General features: G+C 50.3%; 2 protein-coding genes across 2 annotated transcripts; both read right to left on the reverse strand.

Annotated features, from left to right (window-relative positions):
* Positions 1 to 5,724: 5,724 nt before the first annotated feature.
* On the reverse strand, positions 5,725 to 8,906 carry EPO (erythropoietin). The gene is made up of 5 exons (XM_036904462.2): positions 8,824 to 8,906; positions 8,202 to 8,487; positions 7,904 to 7,990; positions 7,472 to 7,651; positions 5,725 to 7,319 (listed from the first exon to the last, which is right to left on the reverse strand). The coding sequence occupies exons 1-5, from the start codon at positions 8,904 to 8,906 to the stop codon at positions 7,161 to 7,163; spliced, it is 795 nt and encodes a 264-aa protein (XP_036760357.1). The 3' UTR covers positions 5,725 to 7,160.
* Positions 8,907 to 16,626: 7,720 nt separating this feature from the next.
* On the reverse strand, positions 16,627 to 17,818 carry POP7 (POP7 homolog, ribonuclease P/MRP subunit). The gene is made up of 2 exons (XM_036904568.2): positions 17,553 to 17,818; positions 16,627 to 17,307 (listed from the first exon to the last, which is right to left on the reverse strand). Exon 2 carries the CDS (start codon positions 17,295 to 17,297, stop codon positions 16,875 to 16,877), a length of 423 nt encoding a protein of 140 aa, XP_036760463.1. The 5' UTR covers positions 17,298 to 17,307; positions 17,553 to 17,818; the 3' UTR covers positions 16,627 to 16,874.
* Positions 17,819 to 19,766: the final 1,948 nt, after the last annotated feature.

The following is a 19,766-nucleotide window of genomic DNA, read 5'->3' on the forward strand; positions in this document are numbered from 1 at the left end:
TGCAGAATTCCAACAGAAAATCACTTCAAACTCAAAATTGAAGAGCTGGCAACGGTGGCAAAGACAACTAGAGATCAAATACATAGGACTGGAGACACGTACTGGCAAAGAATTGAGAAAGATGTCACAGAGGAAGACACACAACCAGCCAGTGAACATTGGAAAGGTGCTCTGCGTCACTAGTAATAAGGGAAATGCTCATCAAAACTACAACAGTCATAGTAACAACAATTTCAAAAATTGTGTTGGCCAGGACACAAATAGACACACTCAGGTACATTGACGCTAAGAGTGTATGGTGGGGAACACTTCTTAGAAGGTAATTTGACAATGACTACTAAACTTTCATATGTGTTTATCTTCGACCCAGCATTTCCTTTCTAGAAAATCTTCCCACAGAACTATAGGGGAATTTTCACAAAGATGTACATACCTTAAAGATGTCCATTGCAGCTCTGTTCACAATCAGAATAAAAAATTGAGGTTATCTAAGTGTTTACCAGTAGATATGTGGTGGGATCATATTCAAGGAATATTATTCATATTAAGAAATGTTATATAGGTGTTCAAAAGAATGGTGCTCTTCAAAAAATTAAGAATAGAATTACCATATGATCTGGATATATACCCCAAAGAATCGAAAACAGAGACTTCAACAGGTACTTGTACACCCATGTTTATATGGCATTATTCACAGTAGCCAAAAGGTGGAAATAACCCAAGTTGCCACAGACAAATGGCTAAACAAAATGTATGCATACACAATGGAGTATTATTCAGCCTTGAAAAGGAAGGAAGTTTGGACACCTGCTACAACATGGATGAAACTTGAGGACACTGCTAAGTGAAACAAGCTTGACACAGAAGGACAGGTGCTGTGTGGTTCGACTCACATGAGGTCCATAGAGTGGTCATACTCAGAGACAGAGAGAGCAGAATGGCCGTTGCCCAGGACTGGGGGAGGGGGAATGGGGAGTTAGTGATTCACCGGGACAGAGTTTCAGATTGGGAAAATGAAAAGGTCTGGAGATGGATGGAGGGGATAGTTGTACAACGTGAATGGACTCAATGTCACTAAACTGGACACTTAAAAAGGGTTAAGAAGATGAATTTTATGTGTATTTTACCACAGTTTAAAAAGTGATTTAAAAAGTGTTACTTGATATTATGATATTGTATATTAAAATTTATTCCTGACTTAGAGAAGAAGGGAATTGTGGCAGATCTGTATGTTCTGATATGGGAAGAACAGCTCTCTTAATGAAATAGATGACTCACAGATAAACAAACTTACAGTGTGATCTCATTTATGTAAAATCCCCAAACAAATGTATATGTTTATGACATGTATTTAAGTCTAGACGTAGAGATAGAACAAGGATACATAGCACGCTGCTCACAGTGGTTCATCTGGGAAGGTGTGACCGGGATTTCCATGTGTTCTCCATATTTATGCACACAGCAAGAATGCTGCCGTGCAGTCCTGTGTGACAGATTTGGCTCATTATAGAGACCTGAGAGGAAGCCATGTGAGGGGCCTGGTTGGGAAAAAGCCAGACGGGAGGGTTTAAGGAGGGAGTGAAAGTGGAAGGAAAGGGTCTCAACAAGAGGCAGGGACAAGTTTCAGAGCTATAGGGGAGAGCAGGGACAGAATTGAGGCAAAATAGGGTATTTTTCAAGAGAAGAGAAATCTGAACCTGTATAAATGCTCAAGGGAGGGTCCAACAGCCAGCGAGATGAGAAAGGGGTCATGAGAAGGTGGGAAGGAAGAGTCTAGAACACAGACAACAGAGGGACAAGCCAGCTCTTGATGAGAAAGATTCAGGAGGCAGGCGTTGTGCACGTTTAATGGCTTTATCTGTGAATAGGGGAGTGGAGAAGGGCCCAGGGCAAGAAGGCCACCAATGCTGCCCCAGCCAGCTCACCCCTACCTCCCAGCTGGGCTCACGCCAGCCCCCTCTCCTCTGCCTCATGCCTTCCCGCCTTTTGCCACACCTCACAATTGCAGGACACACTTTACAATTGCATCAGGACTTCACTCCCAGTCTGGTAGGCAGACAGACAAGTGGCCGGCAGATAAGTACTTTGGTAGGGAACAGGTGGAGTTCTTGCCCCAGTCACTGGTGGCGGGAAGGGGAGGGAGCTGGTTAGGGAAAGCTTTTTGCAAGCAGTGACACATGAGGGGCCTCCTAAACTGCAAAGAGATGGTAACCAGACAAAGAAGTTAAGGAAGGTGCCTTCCAGGAGGAGGGAATGTTCCAAGCTTGGAGGGTACGGTTGCTTTTGGAGAATGACTCTGTGTGTGTGTGTGTGTGTGTGTGTGTGTGTGTGTGTGTGTGTGTGTGTGTGTGTGTGTGTGTGTGTGTGTGTATGTGTGTGTGTGTTCACGTGTGCACAGATGTAACACTGGGAAGAGGCTCTGCCTTGGAGGATATCGAATGCCACTGCTGTGAGGAGCCACCAAGAGTTTTTAATCAACGTGGGGGTGACTTTATCCCACTTGCATTTTCAAATCACTGTCCTGGCAGTCTGGGTGGATAGGGATCAAGGAGAGGCTGGTCGAAGCCTGGGAGATGGGAGGAGGAATTGCGGAGGGTGAGAGATGGTGAGAAATGGTGGCACCAATGCGTGAGGCATGAGGCAGCAGGAGTGGGGATGTGAGTGCGTTGAGAGCCCTCCAGGAGCTGCAAACAGCAGTTCTTGCAGGCTAACCTAACTGAATCTTACATCCTCTTCACTGCAAAATTATTGTCCTCATTTTCCATGTGTGGGTCTGAGCGCTGGAGAAACTAAATCAATTGCCCAGATGGGAGCATGGCACTCAGTCCCCACGCTGTATCTTCCCCACCTTTCTGTGAGGTGCCCCCCAGGGGCTGTCAGGGGGCTTCTGGATGGGGGAAAGGCCCCACACAGTCAGAGCAGTTCTGATCTGTTTCATAAATGGCTATTCTACCCAAGATGGCAGCCAAAAGGGCAGGTTGGAGGCTTTTGAAAACCCTGTTGATGCTCATTCACATGCAGAGATGTATATAGGCTGGAGGGCCAGCTGGCATGCAAGGGGCTCGGCTATCACATCCAGATGCCCTGTGTCCCACCACACCCAGGTGTTCCTAGAAACCTTTCTCATTCCCGTCACCTTGTCAGCTCCCTACTCCCTACTATCAAATCTTTTTCTCCTTTGCCCCTGACAAGTGACAGCTGACATCTGGGCTGACCATTCTCTTGAGCTGTCAGGGAGGTGTGCCAGGCATGAGAGGAGGAAGTTCCAAACCCCTTTGCAGTCTGGAGACTCCTTCTGCCCAAATGAGCACCAACAGGGCCCATGCAGGAGTTAAACCCAGGGGGAGAGAGGTTCTCTGCCCCTTCAGATAAAATCTGAGACTATAAAGGATGCCCAGCCAGCACCATGATCTACCCTCCCTCCATGCCAGCTTAGGAGAGTGAGCAACAAAGGGACCAAGCCAGGAAAGGGTTAACATAGGGAAGAGCAGCAGAAGCCAATTGATCCACAGCCTCTCCAGGTTGGGCAATAAGTCTGCTGAGGGCTGCTTGGCTGACCTCCTTTTGGCGCCACCAGGCTGGACAATAACAGCTTCCAAGCTCTCAAGGCAGGACAGGAAGGGCTGGTGGTGCAGAAGGAAACCATTGGGCTCTGCATTTTGAGGACTCAGGAACGGAACAAGGGTTTGTCACTTGACAAGACTGGCAGCTTCAGGAATTGGTGTAAGAGACTCCAGGACTTGGAAAAACCTGGGAATCACTCTAGAGACCTGGAGCCAGTCCTGGCCTCCCTTCCTGTGTGTCCTGGGACACTTTGCTCACCCTCTCTGGGCCTCAGTTTCCTCATCTGTAAGATGGAAAGACTAGCACAGCCAATTTTTTTTAAATCAGAAATATTTGTGGGTAAAAATATTGATTTATTTTAATGATCAATTTTTAAAAATCAGGAAGGAAGTTTATAAACATCTGGGCATGATTCACGTAAGCTGGGAGTCATAATGCTGTCTGTTTTTCTGTTGCCAGTAATCTTTCATAATGTCAGTTTTATGATGGAATTTTAGACGAATACACCAGATGGAAATAATACAGTTAACATTCAGCTTCGTTTACAACGTCTAAGAGGTTCCATTTAGCTAACTCAACTCCAGCAACAATTACCTGTTATGCTGAGACCAGTAGACTGGGCAGTTCCAGGAAAAGCCCAGGCAGCCTGTGGGCTGCAGCAGGCAGGTTTATTTGGTCAGCCTGGTGCTCCGGCGCAGAGAGAGACTTGGGCCAGTAGTACCCAAGGCCAAGAAACCAAAGCCAAGGTGGTTGCAGGATTCTGGGGCTGCAGGAGGCCGCTGAGTTGGCTCCTAGTGCAGGGAGACTTGAGTGGTGGGGAGGCTGGTAGGTGCTTTCTGCCTCTCCTGGGAGGAAGTGGGAGCCGGAGGCAGGGATGGAGTGGGAAGGAGTTGTAATGGAGAGATGGATGGGCCTCTCCTCAGTTCTTTCCCTCCACTCTCTCCTCTCCCCACGAAGAGGGACTAGGCGTCAGGAAGCCTGGCTTCTGGTCCTGACGCTTCCTCTCAATGTCTTATAACTGTGGTAATGCCTGTAATCTCTCTAGTTCTCAGTTTTCAAAAAATGGGGATCTTTTCTGTCTCTGGCTTGCTTATAGGGTTAGGAGAACAAACCCTATGAATCACAAAGCACTCAACAAACACAAGGCACTTCCATTAAACAATGACATAACCCGCTGACTCAGAACTGGGGGGGCGGGCTCCTGGCCCACCCGGAAGTCAGAGGAGCTGCTCTGCCACTTACCTGGTGGAACTTAGTTTTAGTTTCCAATATGATAAATGGAGATGATCCCTGAGGTCCTCCATTTCTTGAACTTGTGATGAGAATCACAACAGATCATGTAAGTGCCAGAGTTTAATATATTGTTAATCATTGTCATAATAGTACAGAAGAAAGCTCACTCTCCTGGCCCATACTGGCTTCTGCTAGCAGCGGCCTCTTTGCATGTCGTGTATGTCGCAGGGACCCTGGTGCTCACCAGGTTTTCCCATCCAGGACCTACCAGAACTGTCACATACCAAGCTGGCTATACCTACATCAAACAGCTCCCATCTTTTGTCCCCAGGGACCTGCCTGCCCTCAGAGGACCAGGGCCGTGAGTGGCACAGACTGTCATTCCATATTCCCCATCACTTAGTGCAAAGACTGGCACATAGTAGACACTCCACAGACATGGAATAAATGAATTATGTTCTTAATCTTTTTAACACACTCACCCATCACACCTTGCCCAGGTCATATAGCTCAGGTTCTTTTAACTATTTTTTTAAAAAACTTGAAGCAATAAGAGGTCTGAAGAGTAGTCAGAGAATAAGATGAGTGGCCCTGATTCTGGGGGAAAAAGAGCCAGGTACGCAGCCAGGGGATGTCTAGGCAGCACATCAGGCTAAGAGGTGGACAAGCCTTTGGAGTTGAGTCCTAAATCTTTGGTCCGGGTCTGAGCTGCCATTTATTAGGGGGATTTCTTGGACTTCAGGAAAAGTGTCTTAGCTTCAGTTTTGCCAGCAAGAGAGATACACGGCAGCGAAACCAGAACCAGATGCCATATATGAAAACCACAATACAAATTTTTATTGAAATACGCGGTCAGAGCTCTTAAGGATTCTATTGTGTGCAGATTTCCCTAACATTTCCCAGAAAGGCCTGAAGAGGGCACTGTACTCCAGGAGCTGGGATGGCTGCCCTCAAAATTTTCCTTTGGATCCACCCCTTGGCTGACTCCGCCCACTGAGGCTTCACACCCACCCCACCCCACAAATACACTCGGTAAATACCCTCCAACTCCCCAACTGCCCATGATTTCTCCTGCAGCAAATTGCCAAATATTCTCTCTTTTGCGTATTTGCAAGGGCGTAGTCTGACTTCTCTAAGTCTTGTGATATAAGCAGGAAGAGTCCCCACATAGACTATAATAGCCAGGAATGGGGTCCTGGTACAGTTCTGTGACATCTTTTGCTATCTGCACATGCCTCTCTTGGGGGGTAGGTACTTTGCAGCAGAAGCATTATTTCTGGGACGGAATTTGAAGCGGATTGTCAGAGTAAAGGGTAGATTTAGAAGTAGGGATCAAGAGTGGAGAACTACCTACAGTAGCCCTGGACACAGAATGAATCTCAATGAGAGCTGTCTGGAAGGATGGTTCCTCCTACAAGTTTCAGAGTAGAGCATCAGTGGTGACTGCGCCCAGGCAAGGAAAGAGGTCAGCTGTATTTAGAGGGGGCTTGTGTGTGGAGAAGGCAAAGGCTGATGCTAGGAATGTCACATTAGCTGAAGGGGCCACAGAAGAGGCAGGAAATAATAAGGGTCCCGTGGCCAGGGTTGGCAACTGCCTACTGAGAAATAGCCTTGATGGAGCCACCGTATTGACCAGCGTGGGCAGAGCTTGTGGCCTCAGGTCCACTGGGGTCAAGAGGTCAGCTAGGCCATGCAAGGCAGCACGTAGGGCTCAACCCCCTCCACCTTTAGTTTCCCAGGCCCGCTGCCTGCTACCAGGATGGGAGCAGAGCCAGGGAAGTAGGGGGTTCCCAGGAAAACAGAAAATCCCAGAGCCACATGTGGTTTTGGTTCTTGCCAGTGAAATTGAGGAATATACAACACCTGGACCCAGGGAGGGCCTGGGACCAGCCCCCATTCTGCCTTCATGGCTCTTACCCTCCTCCTTCTCCAGTGGGCTCTTGCTGTCATGGGAGTCCCATGAGACCTGGAGAATTCATGGCTTGCCACCTAAACTCTCCAGTCCATCCTGTCCCTGCTTGGTAGGTACAAAAGGAGGTGCTGCCCTGCAGCTTGTCCTGGCATCACCAAGATGAGTTTCAGTGTCGCCCCAGGACAGCAGTGTCCCCGAGGTTAAGCTGATCTTTAAGTTACTCCTGCTTTGGGGCCTCAGGCTGGCCCAGTGACATCCTTAGATATGAGTTGAGCTCTGAACACTTCCTCTGGCCCTTGAGATGTCACCGCTGGCCCTGGAGTGTCCGTGGGACGGGCTGGTGCTGAGCTCATAGCCCCTTGACAGGGGTTGGGAGTGGTGGTGTAGAAGGTGTGGCATAGGCAGTGGTGGTGAGCGAGGTGGTGGACATGCCTAGAGTGGGAGCACCTGGTCACCTGTCCCCTCTCCTGCAGGCCTCCCCTGTGTACAGCTTCAGCTTTCCCCGCAGGAAATTGGAGTAGATTCGGAAAAGTTTGCACAAAGTATCAACAGAGAATGTTCGGAGTGGAGCAGGAGAGGCTGTGTCTGGAAGGGAGATGGCTTCCTTCTGCTAAAGAGAGAACAAAAAGTTACTGCATGGGGGGTCCCGGAGAGAGATGGAACTTGGGACAGAACTGGAGGGGAGATGAGAGAGCCTTGGGGTTCCTTGGCAGGGCCCTTCCGCTGTTTTACAGAAAGGGCAAAGAGCAGTGTGCTACACACCTGGGCTCCTAGTGCCCGAAGCAGGGATGTGAGGCTGCGCAAACTGCTGATGGCTTTATCCACATGCAGATGCAGGGTCTCAACCGGCTGGGAGGAATTGGCCAGCAGGGCCTGGCCCCGAAGTATGGCGTCTGAGAGCAGGGCCAGGCCCTGCCATACTTCTGTGGCCTGCTGCCCGACCTAAAGGGAAAGGAGACTTGCAGTTAGTTGGCCCAAGGCAGCCCCTCCCTTTTACTCTCAGCAGCCCTGAGCTCGAGGCTGAGCTAACAGAAGGTGTGGAATAAGTTTTGTGGAATGAATGAATGAACATACTCCATTCAGCCCTCATCTTTGCTACTCCATTTCTTCTCTCTCTGTATCATTCTCCCTCCAATCCTATTGGATTTCCAAAAATAAGACTCCCCAATAAGAAGGGGAAAAAGATAAACTCACCTCCATCCTCTTCCAAGCATGGAAGTTAACTTTGGTGTCTGGGACGGTGATATTCTCACCAAAACTGCAGCTTTCCGCACAGCCCATCTGAAACGCACAACCCCAGGGGCTCGGGTCATACGACCCTCCAGCTTTGCCCCATATCTGGCTTCCACGTAGGTTTTACTGGGGGCTCTGGCTTCCCACCTCCACCCCTGAACCAAGGGCCAGGAAGGAGTCCAGGTTCCCGGATCTTGAAGGAGACTGCTGGACCCCTGAGACTGAGTTCTATGGACTTGTCCCAGGAAGGGGGCCTCACCGTGGCATTTTCGGCCTCCCTGGCCTCCAGGATGTACCTCTCCAGGACTCGGCTGTCACAGATAAGGCGTGGCGGAGCACCCATGACGGGGAGGCCCAGAGGGAGCAGCAGCAAAGAGAACAGCAGCAGCAGGGCAAGACATTCTAGAAAAGAGCCAGGCTGAGTGAGCAGCAAGGAGGGGAGGAGAAGGCTCGTTTTGAGGGGCAGGTTCACGCATCCCGCTCCTCTGCCCCCAGTCAGTCCTCCGACCCCAACCTGGCCCACGCTCAGGTTCTGCTTCCTCTGCCTTCATTCAATCCGGCTGCAGTGCGCACCCCCCCCCCCCCCCCCCCCGCCAACTACCGGCATCCACTTCTCCAGGCCAAACTTCAGTCCCAGTGTGACAGAAGCTGCCCCTCTCGCAGATCCGGGTTACTGCACCAAGACCCAGGTATCAGCTTCCTCTCCACCTGGAGAGCGGCCCCTCGCTCCCCTAAACCCCAGCCCAAACCTTGTCCCCGACTCCAGGTCAGATTGCGCCTCTCCCTGGGACTCCCCAAGCCCTACCGGCACGTGGAGGCTGCCCCACCCCCCTTGCCCTTCCAGGGGCTTTGGCAAGTGGCGGGTCCTTGAACCCAGCCACCTCGGGGCCACTAGCCCCAGCGGTAAATTCCTCTTCAAACAGAGGCCGAAGTGGGCGGGCGAGTACTCACCGCGCACCCCCATCTCCGCGCCCCTCCCAGCCCCTCAGCGACCCGCGGCTCGGCGGGCGCCCTCGCCGGGGGCCCTCATCCCGGGAAGCTCGGCCGGCAGGGCGAGCCCACGGCCGGGTCGGGGGCAGAGCGAGCGAGGGCCCCTGGCCAGGGTCCGGCAGGACGCGCGGCGAGACGACCGGTCGGGGTTGGCCAGGAACTGCCGCTGCGGCAGGGGGTCGGAGCTGTTATCAGCCTGTGTGCGTGCGTGTGTGGGGGTGGGGGGCAGGCTGTGTGCGTGAGGGGTCGCGGGAGGTGGGAGCCAGCGGGGTCAGACAGGGCCGGGACGCCTGGGTCGGGGGATCCCCTGGGCGGGAACCGAGCGGCGGCGGGCGCGAGGCACCGCTCCCTGGGCACCTGACCCCGGGTTCGAGGGTGCCCCCGGGTGGGCGCTGGCGAGAGGGCTGCCGTTATGGGAAAGGTGGGAACCCCGACTCCTCGAAGAGTCGGGGGGCTCAGAGCTGGGAGCGCCTGGGTGCCTGCAAGGCTGACGGGTCTGAAAGCTCGAACGGTGCTGGCAGGCACAAGTCGGTTGCCTTCCTTCCCACAGCCCTAGTACTTACACCAGTGCTGTTCGTTCCGGTTATTTGATGGGAGTGCAGGAAGCAAGAAATTTGAGGGTCTTGTTCCCCCACTCCTCACTTTCTAAACACCCAGAAATTGAACTTTTAGGGCACAGAGCACATGGTATGCTGTGCAAGGCACATGCAATTTGACATCCTTTTTCTGACCTGTGATGCAGGTTAGCCTGCGTGGCAAAACTCTGAAGAGCTCTGAAACAGAGCCAACCAGCACAGTGACGGCAGTTCAGGTTGGCAGCTAAACCTTTATGGCTTCTAGGAAGCCCTGAGGCAGAGGAGCAAGCTCCCCAGAGCAGGAGTCCAAGACTGGCTGGCCTTTCTAACTTTGGAAAGTAGCCTCAGTGGCTTTCCCTGTTAAATGGACATTGATGACAATACAGTCCCACCCCACTGAGGGTCCATGGAAGACAGCGAAGTCCTACAATACAGGTGGTTGTATGTATTCCTTTCCTCCCTGTCCAGCCTCTATGATATTATTTTATTAATGCATTCAGCACCTTCTTTGTGCAAGACACTTGACTACACACTCTCAAGACAAAAAGACTGAGAAGCTCCTGCCTCCTGGAGTTTGTAGCTTACAACAGAGATAAGATGGGTACACAGGGCAGTGTGTGGGATGGGAGAATGCAGACTGAACTGGGGGAATCAAGGAAGATTTAATGGTGGAAACAACAAGGAGCTCAGCCTTGAAGGGCTGGTAGGATTTTATTGGGAAGAGATGTGAGATTAGCAGGAGTCAGCTAACTGAAAGGAGGATCAGGTGTGGGGTCATGGAAGGGAGAGATGGAGATTAGGTCAGAGCACTGGTTGGGAAGGGCCTTGAATGCCACTCTGGAGCATTTGAATTTTGTTAAGAAAGAATGGGAAACTTTCATTCACTCATTCAAGAAATATTTAGTTCTTCAAGAAATGAATATTCATTAAATAAATACATAAGACCTGGGGCTAGAACAGGTGAGTGAAACAGACAAGATTGCCTGCCCTCATGGAGCTGACATTCTAGGGGAGAGACAGATGGTAAACACAAACATGAATTAAAGACAGAGGTTCTCCCAAGTCAATGACAAGGAGAAGAGGCATGGAAGGGGCCCAAGAGGTTGCAGTTTTAGAGGAGGCAGTCAAGGATGCCTGCTGAGAAGTGACTTGAATAAAGTCTTATGAAGTTGAGGGAGGGAACCATACAAGGTGGGGGCATGATCAAAGAGGAGGTCAGAAGGATGAGTGGGAGGGGCAGAGACAGGCTGGTGTGCTTCTGACAGGAGATGATGAAGTCCTGAACTTGCTCCCCTGTCCTGCTCTGGGGCCCACCAGCACTGCTGGACAGACTCCCATCTACACAATCCCACTGCACCCGCTGGTCCCAGTTTCCCTGGTACCCAGGCAGCCTCCCAGCCCCACTTGGCCTGCAGAGCCAGAATCTGCTCACTTCCCAGATCCCAGCTGTGGGACAAACACATGTACACTCACGTCCACACACATCTGAACGTGCGTTCTGTCCCACCCTCCACCCCCACCCCCCCGGCTCTGCTCTCTGGGTCCTGATTCCTGCGTCACTGCCCTGACCTGACCACAGAGAGGGGGCCAGAGACAGATGTGGGGTAGACACAGCCTGAGGAGGAGGAGGAGAGGAGGAGCCTTTGGAGCTGGGGGACTTACTCTTTTCATTATAGCAGCTTGTCTGAGGCCCCTTGGCCCCTAACTTCAAGAAAGGAGGGAGATAGGCCATGAGCACCAGCCCCTGGGTGCTAGGACCTGCTGGACCAGGTGGTGCCAGCTCATCCTCTGGGGCTTTTGGAGAGGTGGAGAGAGGATCTCACCTGTCCCATGCCCAGCCCCTAAACTGTAGTAATCCTACTAAGAGGGCAGAAGCTGGTTTGGGGGCCAACTTGAACCCACGTGCTCCTGGGTACTGCCCAGCATAGTCCAGCTAGCCATCCTTGACAACAGGGTACCCTGAGAGCATGAAGAAAGCAGGAGACAGCTACCTGGGGTCCCCCTTCTGATGCCCACCACCCAGCCAGTGCCCCCTCCATCTGCTCTGTGTGTTCTCTGGCATGGTGCTGGCCCAGTCCTAGGACCACTGCCAAGGGTCTCCTTACTGGCCTCTCCAGTTAATCCCCAAGTCTGCCACTAGATTAACTTTCCCATTGAAGAGCCTCATTCATGTCACTCCCCAGAGCAGGAGCCTGTCCTGGCTCCCAGCTCCCTCAGAACCAAGACCCTCTGTGTTCTGCCACCCACCTACCTTTCCAGCCTATTCTCCCATTTGCTCATTCCCACTCCCTACATAACTGGGGTTCAACTAGATGGTTTGCTGCTTCCTGCCCTTTGCTCACTCCGAGCCCTCCACCTGGGTCACCAGCCAACCTCCCTTCTTCAAAGCCCAAGCCCAAGCATTACCTCCTCTACGAAGCCTTCCCTGATCCCCCAGTGGGAAGCTGTCTCCTTCTTCTGCACTGCCATCATTTATGTTTCCCACTGGCTGGGCCACCACATACAATTGTCAAGGCTGAGCTCTGCCCAAATCCAGGGGGTGCCATTCATATAGACTCTGATAGAAATGGTACTCTCTGGAGTCAGGCAGCACAGGTACCCTATTAATCACAGAAGAGAGCAAAGGACAGTGTATGGCAGGTCTTGTTCACATTGCCACCCAGCAGGCATCCAGCATGTTGCCTGTTTGTGTTCAGTATTCATGTGTGGCTTGCACTATGTGGTCCCTCCATTCCAAACACCTCAACCAGAGAACAGAAAGCCTTGACAGGGGAAGTGAGATAATCCTAAGTGCATGCTGGAGCCAGGCCTGGACAACCTAGCTCTGGGGTCTCGGGGGCTTGTGAGGCCACCATCCACTTCCTGAGCAAGCAGCCACTGAGGCAAGGCCTGAAAAGGCACAGTTGTGACAAGAGGATGATGGGGGTGGAGGCAGTCTCTGTTCCATGGAGTCTTCCTGGCAGCCAACTCAGACTGAAAATCCAAGAAGCAAATTTACAGCCTCCCTGAGCTGTCCCAGACCCCAGGCAGCATGAAGCCCCAGCTGCCTGGAGTCGTGTTGGGGACGAGGTGGGACCTCTGGGCCTCTCCTCCCTCCTCCTTTCCAAGCAGTGGTTTCTTGGCTTGGTTTGGGAGTTCAGCCAGCGGCGCAGAAGACCTTCTGTGCTGGGAAGTGAGGTGGCTGGGGACCATGGAGGGTGTGGGGGCGGGGGAGGGCTTCCTGGCCCTTGGGGAACTGGGAAGGGAGCAAGAATACCGGACAACGGATTCCTACCAGAGAACCAAAGAAAGTCCTGTGTGAAGGTCAATTTTGAGAAACTGAGGCAAGGGCTGCTTATTTGGCCACTAAGTAGCCAGTAGAACCAGATATCTGTGTTTCTGTTCTCAGCCACCAACTCTGTGGCCCAGGGCTTGAAGTGGATGCCCAGTAAACAGGGGAGCCCAGATTGGTGCCTGAGTTCTGCCACTTACTAACACCTGACTTGGACAAGAGACTTTATCCTCTGAGCCTGGGGATGGTGTAAATGATAGTAATCACTTTGTAGTGCTGTTGTAGGATTAGGTAACGCCTGGCACAGGGCAATCAATAAATGCAAGCTATTATTATTGCACTCTGCTTTATTAGCTTTCCTATGTGTCCTTCCTCTGGAGGCCAGGAGACCAAATCTTCAGCATATTCTCAGCCTTCCTCCAGTGTCCTCTGCACAGGTTCATAGCACTTATCTCTGGTGGGGTAGCTGTCCCACCAAGCAACCCACTAGAAAAGATCATGAGAATAGTGGGGTGTGGACAGAGGTATCGCTGAATGTATGCATCAGGCACATTACTGTTCATGTCTTCCTTCATGCACCAGCAAAAAGTTTCTGTACTTTCAGGAAAGTGTATTTTTCTTGCAGCAAGTAAGATTCAGACTCTGAGCTGGAAGGGTCCTAGAAGGCTCCATGAAAGTGAAGTCCACCCTCTGCTCGCTTACTTCCAGGGACAAGACATTTGCTCTTTCTTAAGGGACCAGATGCTTGTTATGCATTAGATAGCAAGCTGTTCCCCTGGGCAGCCATCTGTGCAGCTTTCCATTCATATGTCAGACATTTGCTAGTTACTGAATTGGGCAATGAAACAATTTCTCCTTTAGGTTATCTCATCAGTTTGACAACTAACTCCCCTGATCACCCCTCGAGAGAACAGAACGAAGGAACAGGCTTCATAAAAAATTAACTTTTTCTTATTACAAAAACAAAGCATGACACCAGAGAAACTGGCAACTATGGCTAAACCAAAATACATAAATTAAGATACACCCAAGATGCTGTTAGGAAGATGGAGTCATAAGTGGTAATTTTCAGACTACTTTCTTGGTGGGAAAACCTTTGCCTCATCCTACACTTCTGTACAGTTGGACATCTGTCTGTAAGGAACTACATTTGACACACACTTCTAGTTCAACTTCTCCATGAGGTCGAGGGTTTGCAGAACATGCCCTTCTTCCCCCACTTCTGACCAAGGAACTCACCTGGGACGGTGTGTGGGGACCTTCCTAGGAGGACATCAGCCTATCCAAACCAGTTCATGTGTCCTGAGGGCCAGTTTTCTTCCCTACCAGGTGAGCCCCGAATATAAAAGCCAACAGAATAACCCAGCCTTAGAAATGAGACACAAATCACCTTCTTTCCCCTCACCATCTGCATCAGGAGACACAAAACCATTTTTTAGCAAAATGGCTTATACTAACAATAGTACCCCCTGCTATGTATTGAACCTTTACTAATGCCAGGACAGTTCTAAGCTCTATATGAATTATTTGTCTTTTTAAATCTATGTGTCCTGCTTCCTCTTAGACTTTGCAAGACTGGTAGTTTATACCTCCCTGGGCAGGCCTGGCACCTAACAGATTCCTACAGCTGCTGGATGCTCAATAATGCTGTATCATGAGCAAAAGTCTACACCCTTCTCCAAGATCAGCATCTCAATTCTGGCCTCTGGGGATCTGCTTTTGAAGTAGGGGTCATTTCACATTCACTGTGGGCTCAGCAGCTGTTCAGTGAAAAGAAGAGAGAAGACTGCATTTGGAAATACCTCCTACCCTATCCCAAGCTTGGATGGAAGACACTTCAGAGAGCCAGCAGGAGGGAATGGAACAGAGGCCAGAGTTGGCCTCCTTACCAGAGGGATGCATGGACTCCAATAGATGCAGGAGCCTTCCCCATGCCCCCAACTACCCCCACACACTAAAGAGTGGCCCCGGACCCTCTCTTTCTTCAGTGGCAAAGTCTTGGGGTTGCTTCTGCAGACTTGACACTGAGGAAAGCCCCACTGGCAAGCAGTGAGAGAACATGGAGTAAAAACAACAAACAAATAGTAGCTGCCAAAACAAACCAAATGCAGAAGGGCTGCCTGCCACCACCTCAGCTGGGCCCAGGCCAGGAGCGCAGACACAAGAACACATACGTGCGGGGAGACACATGGTTCAACAGCTCCCTGCCTGCTCCCCATTCCACTACTCGGGGGCTCCAGGGCAAGGAAGCCTTGCAGTCAAGGCTGACAGAACAATGGGGGGAGGTTGGGGAGGGTCTGGTAGAAAGGTCTCCAATTTTGTCTCCCTAGTGTCTCCTTGCTTTCTAGCCACACCGAATGACCCTCCAGTCCCAGAACACACTCTGCCTATTCATGAATCCCCTTTGTGCCTGCAAACCCCTCTGCCAGATGTGACCTCTCCCCTCTCTTTTGCCGAGCAAACTCCTATTCATCCTTCAATACCCAGGTCAAAGGTGAAACCATTTTCCACACCACCAGGAAGTTGGCTGTTTCCTTCTCCACATTTGGGTATCATGGCTACTCTAACCTCTTACATATTTTACTCATTCACAAAAATCTGTGTACTCACATTCCAATTAAATGGTGAGCTGCTTGAAGACAGGGGCCATTTTATCCCCTGGGCCCAACCCAGGCCTTGGTTCACAGCAGGCACTCAGCACGTTGTTAGTTGTTTGGATGAAGCACTAGTGCTTGTCAGGAGTCGGCTTTCCTGAGTTGCTGGCAGTCACTCACCCAAAAGTCCCTCATCAACAGTTACACTGTAGCCAGAGGGAGCGATTTTCATAATTAGAAGTCCAATTTTCAGAACCCCAACCAAACGACCTTCAAGCAAACTAGACTAAATTTCTCTTACCAACCTTTAGATCAAAGGCTTTCAAACTCGTGACTTCAGCCAACAGTAAAAAATCACAATTAACATTATAATTAGGACATATGTGTATATACCATCTATAACTGAAGGAGCATTTAAGTTGCATTTTTTTAGTTGTTTTTTAAAAGGTTATGACCCACAAATGGATCATCACCCGCTTTGATAAACATTGCTTAAGATGACTCTAGTTTGATAAACATAAGAAATCAGGTCCTCTAACAAATATCCAGACATAAAGTATTTATTACCTGTGCACCCAGTAATTTAGGGGTAGCTTTCTTTTTGCACTAGAGCAGCCCAGCCAGAGATGTCTGAAAGGCTCTGGACCATAGCTGCTTGAAACAATCTGGGCCCTATAGGACCAGGAATCAAATGAAGCAGTGAGTCAGACCCAACCACAGAAGGGGCCCGCATCTGCTTCCTTCCTTCATTTTTTTTTTATTAAGGTATTATTGATATACTCTTATGAAGGTTTCACAAGAAAAACAATGTGGTTTTTACATTCACCCTTATTACTTCCTTCATTCTTAAACCCTCACCTTTCCTAAGCCTGGGAACCACCACAGAGAGCCTGATGCTTCCCAAGCATACAACTATGCTTTTTTCATACAACTTTCTTCAGTGGCAAAGTCTAGGGGTTGCTTCTGCAGAGAGCCTAATGCTTCCCAAGCATATAACTATCCTATCTGCCTAGCTTTCCTCTTAGAAGACAAAAACTTGTAAAGCAAACATTGGGATCGTCAGACTTCTGCACTGTACTAGTATGTTTTATGTTACATTATCTGTAGTCTGATATACTATGCCCTCTGTGAAGGCAGGAAACCCTTGGATTCCCCTCCTGCACCTCAACACTTGAAAAGTTTCCTATTCTCCCTTTCCGGGTACACATAGAATTCACACAAGGGAGAGGCAGTGGCAATGAGATGGCCAGATAGTAACACAACTTGATACTTTTTATTGTCTAGGACAATAGCTACAGACCACAAAGATTCAGGAAGACCCACTGCGTGGGCCCAACAAGAAACAACACGGCCCCTCTCAATTCAGTCCTCTGGACTGAGGGGACAGGCTTTTTCTTACATGGCTCTGGTAGGAGCTATGTGACAGTACTCCATACAAGGAGGGCCATAGCTAAGTCTAGTTGTGTGAGGGAAGGAAGATAAGAGGGCTTGCCTCATTTCAATTACTTGGGTGTGACCCTGAAGACACGAATGTGGATGGCTGAGTTGTTCCGGATGCGGGTCAGCGGCTCTCGGGCATCAGTCTCTGGTTCAAGCTCATCGACAAGCTCCACGGTGGAGGTATTGGCAGCCACCTGCAAGGACCCGAAGCTGCCCGCCTGCAGCTGTAGGGCAATGTTGATGGCACGGTTGATGGCCAGGCCCAAACCATGAATGTAGATCTCAGTGCATGCGTTCTGACCCCGCGCCCCTCCGTCCAGCAGCTTCTGGCAGCGGGCTAGCTGGGCCTTAAAATCAGTCTTCATGTTGACATAAATGTCATTGGGCCTCCGGGGCAGGCGGTGGGGAAGCCGCTTCCGAAGGGTGTACTCCACCGGGTCTAGCTCAGACTCAATGGTCACGCGGGGCTCTCGGTTTTCTGCCATGCTGTGTGGTCTGGCACGAGAAAGGGATGAGATCAGAGGGGTGACAAGCGATTTTGCTTCCTTTCCTATTCTGTTTCCTGCCCAAGGGGTTCACCCGGCAGAGGAGGCACTGGATGCCCCTCTTCCCTTGCACCCTTTCTGTCCCTTCCCACTCACCCCAAGCTCCCGTATCTCACCCACCCGCAGTTTCTATTAGTTCAAGACCCTGCCCCCAACCTCAGGTTCCCCCACTGCCCTCCTCGCCCGGGCGCCTACTCTCTCTGGTCCACAGGGCCCTCCACACGCACGCAGCCCGCTCCCCTGCCAGGCGACTCAAGCCTTGTGCCGAGTGCTCCGAACAGAAAGCACTGCCTGGGATCCACAGGCCCCAAGAAGGGAAAGAAAGGAAAGGGGCACGCGACCGTAGCACCACACCAGAGGTGCCCAGTGTGCGCCGGGCTCCCGTAAGGGATGCGGCGTGCGCACGCGCGCCCGTCCCCGGCGGTCGGGCCCGAGCGATCCACGAATCGTCTTCCCGTCTCCCTTTCTCTCCGCCCCTTTTCCGAGCGCTCACGCAACTGCGCGACTTCCGGGGGTGATAGGCTCTACCACGTGTACGCCCCGGAGGCGGGGCCAGAGGCAGGGGGCGTACACCAACTCTACGCCCGGGAGGTTCCGGGAAGCTGCAGGGTCAGCATCCCTAGGGCAGTCCAAGTTCCTCGCCCGCGGACGGGTCGTGAAGGGGAGAAGGAAGGAAAGGAGGCTGTTCTCGGGCGTGGAGGATAGTGGGGCTGGGGCTGGGGCGGGGGGGCGTCAGGACGGGGAGTTCAGGATGGTAATCGCGAAGGGACCTGAAGACAAGTCTGAATGCCCGCGTCCATCACAGTTCCTCTGGTCAGGGGTGGCAGGGTAGAGCTGGTAGAACTGATCTGCCAAGGTCTCTGTTGCCCAAAGACGGGGTGGCAAGGCCCGACTCGGCGTTGGACGGTGCCTCGAGACCCCCCTGCAGTTCATGGAGATCTGTCCCTCTCCCCTCTCTCTTGACGGGCTGACGCCAGGCCAATGTGGGGACCCAAGCAACGAGTCATAGGAAAGCTTCACACCTTCTCACCAACACCCCTCAATCATTGCCCACCAGCTTTTCGGCAGCGTTCACGTGCGCCCCCTACCGGGAGGGGGCGGCACCTAGTGAGAAGGGGAAAGTTTCCTCTGCCTCATTGATGTAGCTTCTGAAAGAGACCCCTCCGGAAATAAGTTAGACCTGCACTGGGAACTCAAACTGTATCCTCTGCTTGAATTTCCCCATAACCGAAATGAGGATAATTCCTATTTTGCCATTGAGTTGAGAATCTCAACATAACCATTTAAGCTATAAGCCTACACAGGTGAGCTGGCATTTTTATGCCCCCCAGACCCTTATCTAATTGCCTAGGGGGAGTCTGGCCCCATTTGACTGGATGTTGAAAAGACGTTGGGTACCTGAGAACTTCCCTCCCAGCACCACTTAAATCCTTTAGGTGCAGATTCTTTCATTAACCACAAATTTGGGGGTTTATGTGGGGTGAGGAGGAAAGGCTGGCTACAACCCTATTCTGCCTCAGAAGTGATAGCTGTATTGAGTTTTGTTGGATTAACAGAAGCTCTTCAGGGAACCAAGGAGTATTCTGGAAACACTGAACAATATTTTTTAAAGAATAGAAGCATGATCTAAGTTCCCACCTCAATGAATTAGAAAAAGAAGAGCCAAATAAAGCCAAAGGGAGAAAATGGTAGGAAATAAGAAGCAAAAATCAACACAGAAAAACAATAAACTAATACTAAGAACTGGTTCTTTGAAAAGAATAAAATTGACAAGCTTCTCTCAAAGACTGACAAAAGAGAACAAGATTCAAATTATGATGATCAGAAGTGAACGTGGGAATAGAACTAAAGATCCCTCATATATTAAAGGATACTTAAAGAACAGTACAAACTGTACATACATAAATTCAACAACTTAAATGAAATGGACCAATTGTTAGAAAACCACAAATTACCAAACCCATCTAAGATGAGAGAGATGATCAGAACAGTCCTATAACTAAAGTAATTAAATTCATAGTGCAAAAAAAAATCTTTAAAAAAAGAAATAATTAGGCCTACCTGATTTCCCTGGTGAATTCTACAAAAAAAGAAAAAAGAAAACACAACTTCTGCTCAATCTCTTCCAGGAAAGAGAATAGGAACATTTCCAAACTAATTTTATCAGACCCAAACCAGACAGATTATACAAAAGAAGGAAACTGCAAACCAATTCCTCTCATAAACAAAGAGGCAAAGGTCCTCACCAAAACGTTAGCAATTGAATCCAGTATATAAAAGGAATTATAAACTAATGAAGTAGAGTTTATTCCAAAGATGCAGGATTGGTTCACTATAAGAAAACCAATCAATAACTACCATATTAACAGGCTAAAGAGAAAAAAACCCTCATGACAGTATCAATTGATA

This window comes from Manis pentadactyla, chromosome 10 (genome assembly GCF_030020395.1).
Source record: "Manis pentadactyla isolate mManPen7 chromosome 10, mManPen7.hap1, whole genome shotgun sequence".
NCBI classification, from domain to species: domain Eukaryota; kingdom Metazoa; phylum Chordata; class Mammalia; order Pholidota; family Manidae; genus Manis; species Manis pentadactyla.